We start from the raw sequence: 7216 nt of genomic DNA on the forward strand, positions 1-7216 counted from the left end.
AAAAAAAAAAAAAATAGCCAGGCAGGCGTTGTGGTGGCAGGCGCCTATAGTCCCAACTACTTGGGAGGCTAAGGCAAAAGAATTCATGTAAGCCCAAGAGTTGGAGGTTGCTGTCATCTGTGATGCCACAGCAATCTATTGAGGGCATATAGAACTCTGTCTCAAAAAAAAGAGAATTTTTTTTTAAATTATTTCCTTTCTTTTTTTAAGATACAAGATATTCTGGTTTGCCAACTGCAAGAACTATTTGTACATAAATTACAGCACAAGAAGTTTCCATGCAACGCCCAAATTCCAGAACTATGAAACATGGGATATATAACAAACCTTCAAAAATTCTTTCCTATGAAGCACAAAAAAGAAATAGCAATCAGGTGTGGTGGCCCTTGCCTGTAATCCTAGCACTCTGGGAGCAAAGGCAGGTGGACAACTTGAGCTCAGGAGTTTAACATTTGCCTGAGTAAGAGAAAAACTAGCCAGCCAGTGTGATGGGCACCTGTGGTCCCTGGGTACTCAGGAGGCTGAGGCAAGAGGATCGCTTAGGCTTAGGGGTTTGAGGTTGCTATGTTATGAAAGCAGGGCACTCTAACCAGGTCAGTAGAGTGAGACTCTGTCTCAATTAAAAAAAAAAAAGAAAAGAAAAGAAAACTAGTGATTGTTTCAATTAAGGTGAAATTTACTTCAACAACATTAGATTAGGATGATAGATGTCAGCCATCATGCTTACCCAACCATATTAATCATTCTTTATCTTTTTTTTTTTTTGAGACAGAGCCTCAAGCTATGCCCCTGAGTAGAGTGCTGTGGCATCACAGCTCACAGCAACCTCCAACTCCTGGGCTCAAGCAAGTCTCCTGCCTCAGCCTTCCAAGTAGCTGGGACCACAGGTGCCCACCACAGCACCCGGCTATTTCTGGTTGCAGCCATCATTGTTGTTTGGTGGCCTGGGCTGGATTTGAACCCGCCACCTTAGGTGTATGTGGCTGGCACCTTAGCCACTTGAGCCACAGGACCAAGCCTTAATCATTCTTAAAGTGAATAATTAAGTGGTATTTAGAACATTTACAACTACCCCCTCTATCTAGTTACGAAACATTTTCGTCACCTAAAAGCAAACCCCATACCTATTAAGCAGTTGCTCCCCATCTGTCCCTCTCCCTCAGCTTCCTGCTAGTCCACACTCTCTATGGCTTACCCAGTCTGATCACATGTAAATGAAATCATTCAGTATGATGTCAATCTCAGTAGAGTGCCATGGCCATAATTCACAGCAATGTCAAACTCTTAGGCTCAAGCCATTCTCTGGCTTCAGCCTCCCAAATAGCTGGGACTACAAGTACCTCCCACGATGCCCAGCCATTTTTAGAGATGGGGTCTCACTCTTGCTCAGGCCTGTCTCAAACTCCTGAGTTCAAGCAATCCACCTGCCTAGGACCCCCAGAGTGCTAGAATTACAGGTGTGAGCCACTGTGCCCGGCTTCTCACTGTGGTTTTAATCTGCATTTCTCTAATGGCTAAAGACGTTGAGCATCTTCTCATGTGCCCATTAGCAATCTGTGTATCTCTGGAGAAATGTCTATTCAAGTCCTGTGCCTATTTTAAAATAGGAGTTGTTTTGAAGGGCATACTTATAATTTTGATCTGAAATGTGTAGAACTATGTAACCAAAATCTGTGTATCCCTGTAATATTCTGAAATTTTAAAAAGGTGGAACTGTCTTATTATTCTAGTGATCTTTTTCAACCACAGGTAGTATTTGGCTCCCAAGTATCACTTAGGAGAAACCTCTTCTGAGCCATAACTGCCAAAACATCACTTCTTTTATACTCCTATCTCTATAGAGGAGGATCCACTTCTACTACCAAGTCTAACAAAGAAGGTAGGGGAGGGCAGCGCCTGTGGCCAGTGAGTAGGGCGCCAGCCCCAAATACCAACAGTGGTGGATTCAAACCCAGCCCTGGCCAAACTGCAGAAGAAAATAGCCGGGCGTTGTGGCAGGCACCTGCAGTCCCAGCTACTCCGGAGGCTGAAGCAAGAGAATCGCCTAAGCCCAAGAGCTGAAGGTTGCTGTGATGCCACGGCCCTCTACTGAGGGCAACAAAGTGAGACTCTATCTCTATAAAAAAAAAGAAGAAGAAGAAGGTAGGGGCAATCTATTCTTAGAGTCCTAAGTTAAACCCAGAATAAAATGGGACTGTTCTCCAACACTGCTCCCATTTTCAGCTGCAAGTGTAAGTAACCACCATTTATTCCCACACTTTTCAAAGTGTCCATATTTTTTTAAAGTGCTATTAAGGTTGTTTTTTTTTTTTAATTCGTCTTTTTTCATTAAATAAAAAGATAATCTTACCTGGATGCTCATGTCAAAAGGAGTCAATTCATCTTCATCTTGGGATTCAAACATGGCCCTGGAGGCATCAACCAAAAATATCAAACTATCTCTTCCTGAATATTTATATTCTCCTATGGGGGAAAAAATGGAAGGGAATGTTTGCCCTTGTATTTATACTTATCATGTTTTATTTATAATGTTTATCATTCAAACAAAACAAATAGAGAAAAGACCATAAAGTACAACCTATTGAAATCTATAAAGTGGACAGCTTAAAACCTCCACCTATGTCAAGAAATTGAGTCTTGCTGGCCATCTCAGCAAGATTCCTATATTGAATCCAATGAAAACATCTACTTTCCCTCAAAAGTAACCACTACCCTGACTTTTGATAAAACTACAATGAAAATAAGAAAATGGGCAGTGCCCAAAGCTCAGTGGTTAGAGTGCCAGCCACATACACAGAGGCAGGCGGGTTCAAACCCAGCCTGGGCCAGCTAAACAATGACAACTGCAAAAACAACAAAAAAATAGCTGGGCATTGTGGCAGGCACCTGTAGTCCCAGCTACTTGGGAGGCTGAAGCAAGAGAACTGCTTAAGCCCAAGAATCTGAGGCTGTTGTGAGCAATGGCACTCTACCCAGGGTGACAAAGTAAGACTCAGTCTCAATAAAAAAAAAAAAACCATTTCCACCCAGGGGTTAAATAGACCAGTATGTAGATTTCATATACCACTTATTTCTGTTCCTTTGTGTGTTATTGGGTTTCCTGAACATATATAAGGCAGCTATCAAGTTCATATTCAATTTAAAATAGTGTATAAAATAGCACACAAAATTGACAGCAACCCTGTACTTCCAAACTTGGAGGCAACAGTGATCAATCACTCTCATGTAACCCTGTTACTAATGTTTACTCTTTGGTTGCTGCAGGGCTAAGGCATTTTTACACTGAGGTCCTGGGATGAGTAAAACTACTTTCCTGGGTGAGGAAGGGTCTCTGCTGAGCCATTTAGGTAACAAAAGACATCCATGATCATTTAATGGGGCTCGACAGATGTCAATCTACCAGTGCCCAGAAAAAAATTAAGGCTAGAAATGTCCCACACACTCGAGTAGGGCCTGAATAAAAGAGCCTAGGGATAGCTCTGCAAAATTCAAAGGGAGTAAATATTTCAGATTATCTGGGGAGAGAGGGGTGAACTATTAAAGAGCAAACTTTACCTAGCAGAGATAGACAGGGAAGGTCTTTTCTACATACGAAATGGTCCTTTTGTGTTAAAGTCACTTACCACCCGCTTCAAGGCTCTCGTCTTGTTCTTCTTCTTCTTCATCGCCCTCGGTTTTGTAGTAAGACTCCCACCCTGACATGTTGGTTCCTGCTCACTAGGAAAAAAATCAGTAACAAGCACATTTTTTTTTTTTTTTTTTTTTTTTTGGAGTTTTGGCAGGGGCCGAGCTTGAACCTGCCACCCCTGGTATATGGAGCTGGTGCCCTACTCCTTGAGCCACAGGCACCGCCCCAACAAGCACATTTAAGTCGAACAAATATCGACTTCTAAGCTCTAGTGCAGGGGTCCTCAAACTTTTAAAACAGGGGGCCAGTTCACTGTCCCTCAGACCTTTGGAGGGCCGGACTGCGGGCCCCGCGACGAGTAGGCTGCTAAGCAGGACAGGCAGTGGCGGCAAAAACACCCGGCGGGCCAGATAAATGTCCTAGGCGGGAGGCTTGTGGCCCGCGGACTGTAGTTTGACGACGTCTGTTAGTGAGATCTGTTCCAAAGGCTTGGGGTTACTAGTGAGTAATGTGGATGATGGATCTTGCCACCTCAAGAGCTCAATAGCTAGAGTGCACAGGTAAACGGGCTTGGGGACCACTGCAGCATCAGCCTCATCTTATCTATCCCTTACAGACGCTTCAGGGCCACCGAAGCCCAGGGTAGCCACTGTGATAGGCGTGCTGGGGTAGCTTTACCCTTGAGGCCTTGTCCCACTCCGGGATACTCTTGTTTAGCTGACCCACTAGTCCTCTTCCCGCCCCAAAATCTCTCCCCAACTACCCAGGCAGTCAGGCCCAATGAGGTTTCAGACGCAGGCGGGCCTCAACCGCCCGGTGCAGCTTCCACCCGGAGGACGGGGCGTGATCTATACTCTTGTTTCTGCTTCTCAGATTCGCAAACGTTAGGCTGACACTGACCCCCAGAAAAGCTACGGGGCTAGCGACAGACCAAGTGGGCAAAGAGGAACCAGGACAGCCCTTACTGGCGAGAAGCACACACCAGACACAGCCAACCTACCTTTAGCACAGCGAAGAGGTAAATTTGCACCGAAAATGAGACACCACGCATGCGCATGCTGTGGATCTCTCGCCCAATCAACGCCACTGCCATCATCACACAGTGTGTACTTCTTCCTGTCAGGCTGACACGCCCACTCTTACAACGGGCTTCTCTACGCATCTCAACTAAAGCCAATCTCATCGGCGAAAGCCACGCCCCTTCGTCAAAGCCACGCCTCCGCCGCCCTTGAGGGCGGTACGCACATGCGCAAAAGTGCGTCCCCGCCCCCCCTCTCTTCTATGCGGACCCTCCCTGTCCCCTCTCTGTCACCTCACAGTAGTCGTTGCCGGTAGCGGGTGCGGGGGCGCGAGCAGCGCAGGGCGGCCTCTCCCCCGCCCCTCAGGCCGGGCCCGGGCTCGGTCCCCCCACTCCCTCCTCTCCCCACTCCCGTCGGGTACGGGAAGGTCCAAGCCGCTGCCGGGTGCCCAAGGGCCGTAGTGGCCGCCGCCGCCACGGGTCCCAATGGAGCCGCCGAATCTCTATCCGGTGAAGCTCTACGTGTACGACCTGTCCAAGGGCCTGGCCCGGCGGCTCAGCCCCATCATGCTAGGTGAGGGGGAAAGGGTCAGATGGGAAGGAGGGCGGGAGCCTAGCAAGAGGGGGCCGAGGTCGGGGGACTTGGGCCACGACTCCGGGAAAGACACAAGGCCCAGAGGATGGAAGAAAAGCCCGAGAGGAGAAAAGAGGGATGTGAGGTTTGGGCCCCCTTTCCTCTCTTCGCATTTGAATTCAGAAGAAATGAGTTACACCCTCCCCTTGCCAGGGTCTCGGGCAGAGGCCGAGCCCTCCAGAACCCCTAACGCTGGCGGGTGGGTTGAGCCAGCGCCGGCTCCCGAAGGATTCCCTTCCTGGCTTGGGTTGCTGGGTCCACTCCTCCTTGGCGGGGAGGTGAGGATGCCTGCCACGCGGTGCCCCTCGTGGTGAAAGGGACACTCCTGGTGGAGACTCAGTGGCTCTCAGAGAACCTTCTCTTCCTCTGCAGTCCAGGGAAAAGGTGGGACGGTAGAGGTAGAGCTTCACTGGGGCCCAGCTTTCGCCCCCAGATCGAGGTCAAGTCAGGTCAGCAGGAGCACGAACTCCAGAATTCACCAAGTTGGGCCTAACAATGCGTCTTCTTTCAGCAGTTTCTAAGTTAATTGCTTTTTGCCTGGATGGTAAGAAAGCAATTCTGGGGGAGGGCTGGATGCTGTTGTGTCAGTAAGGATTACTAAAGGAAGTATTTCGGTTGTGCTCCATTAAACTACTTAACTGCCAGGAGAGAAAATCAGCCCTCATTCAGTAAAGATCAAACCTCATTGCAACCCAAATACTTGTGTAACACAGGAATTGTCAGGTTTGTGATTTCAGGTAATAATGGGCAGGAAAGGACCCCAAGAATAGAAAATGAACAGCTTTGACAACATATATTCAAATGGCCAGTTTGTTTTTTCTTTTGGGGGGTTTTTTTTAGAGACAGAGTCTCATTTTGTCACCCTCCAGAGTGCGGTGGCATCACAGCTCACAGCAATCTCCAGCTCTTGAGCTTAGGTGATTCTGTTGCCTCAGCCTCCTCAGTAGCTGGGACTACAGGTGACTACCACAATGCCCGACTATTCTTTTTTAGTTGCAGTTTGGCCAGGGCCAGATTTGAACCCACCACCCTCAATATATGAGGCCAGCACCTTACTCACTGAGCCACAGGTACTGCCCCAAATGGCCAGTTTTTACTGGCTTCTGTAGAGACATTGGAAAATGATTTAGCTCATCTCCATGCAGCAAGGAGGCAGAGGTAATATAGCCAGGCTATTTTTGAGGCCATCTTTTCAATGTCCCTGAGTTTCTGATATACTTAGTGAATTGAACTTAATCTCTCAACCCTGGCCAGTGAATGGTTTCTAGATTTGGCTTCACATCAGAATTATCTGGGGTGCTTGTTAAAAATACAGATACCTGGAGGCGCCTGTGGCTCAGTGGGCAGGGCACCGGCCCCATATACCGAGGGAGGTGGGTTCGAACCTGGCCCCTGCCAAACTGCAACAACAAAAAAATAGTTGGGTGTTGTGGCCAGCGCCTATAGTCCCATCTACTTGGAAGGCTGAGGCAGGAGAATTGCCTAAGCTCAGAAGTTGGAGGTTGCTGTGAGCTGTGACAGCATGGCACTCTACCAAGGGTGACAAAGTGAAACTATCTCGGAAAAAAAAACAAAAAACAGATACCTGTATTTCCAACATATCAATTGTTAAATGTTAAATATGAATGTTTGGCTCGGCTCCTGTAGCGCAGTGGTTAGGGCACCAGCCACATACACCAGGGCTAGTGGGATCAAACCTGGCCCAGGCCTACAACAAAAAAATAGCTGGGCGTTGTGGTGGGCACCTATAGTCCCAGTGACTTGGGAGGCTGAGGCAAGAGAATCACTTAAGCCCAAGAGTTTTAGGTTGCTGTGAGCTGTAACGCTATGGCATTCTACAAAGGGCGATATAGTGAGATTCTGTCTTTAAAAAAAAAGTATGGGCTCGGCGCCTGTGGCTCAAGCGGCTAAGGCGCCAGCCACATACACCTAAGGT

General features: G+C 47.8%; 2 protein-coding genes across 2 annotated transcripts in view; one reads left to right on the forward strand and one right to left on the reverse strand.

The window, feature by feature from the left end:
- Nucleotides 1-4670, reverse strand: part of XRCC6 (X-ray repair cross complementing 6) — a 34762-nt gene extending 30092 nt beyond the window's left edge. Inside the window, exons 1-3 of the mRNA XM_003783155.3 lie at nucleotides 4629-4670; nucleotides 3624-3717; nucleotides 2351-2463 (exon numbers count right to left, since the gene is read on the reverse strand). Of these exons, the coding sequence (XP_003783203.1) occupies nucleotides 2351-2463; nucleotides 3624-3702 (192 nt within the window). The 5' untranslated portion in view covers nucleotides 3703-3717; nucleotides 4629-4670. The remainder of the gene's footprint in view (nucleotides 1-2350; nucleotides 2464-3623; nucleotides 3718-4628) is intronic.
- A 243-nt stretch (nucleotides 4671-4913) lies between these two features.
- Nucleotides 4914-7216, forward strand: part of DESI1 (desumoylating isopeptidase 1) — a 33412-nt gene continuing 31109 nt past the window's right edge. Inside the window, exon 1 of the mRNA XM_003783158.3 lies at nucleotides 4914-5220. Coding sequence (XP_003783206.1) covers nucleotides 5133-5220 — 88 coding nt within the window. The 5' untranslated portion in view covers nucleotides 4914-5132. The remainder of the gene's footprint in view (nucleotides 5221-7216) is intronic.

Source organism: Otolemur garnettii, unplaced genomic scaffold (genome assembly GCF_000181295.1).
Source record: "Otolemur garnettii isolate 467f Iridium unplaced genomic scaffold, OtoGar3 scaffold00007, whole genome shotgun sequence".
NCBI classification, from domain to species: domain Eukaryota; kingdom Metazoa; phylum Chordata; class Mammalia; order Primates; family Galagidae; genus Otolemur; species Otolemur garnettii.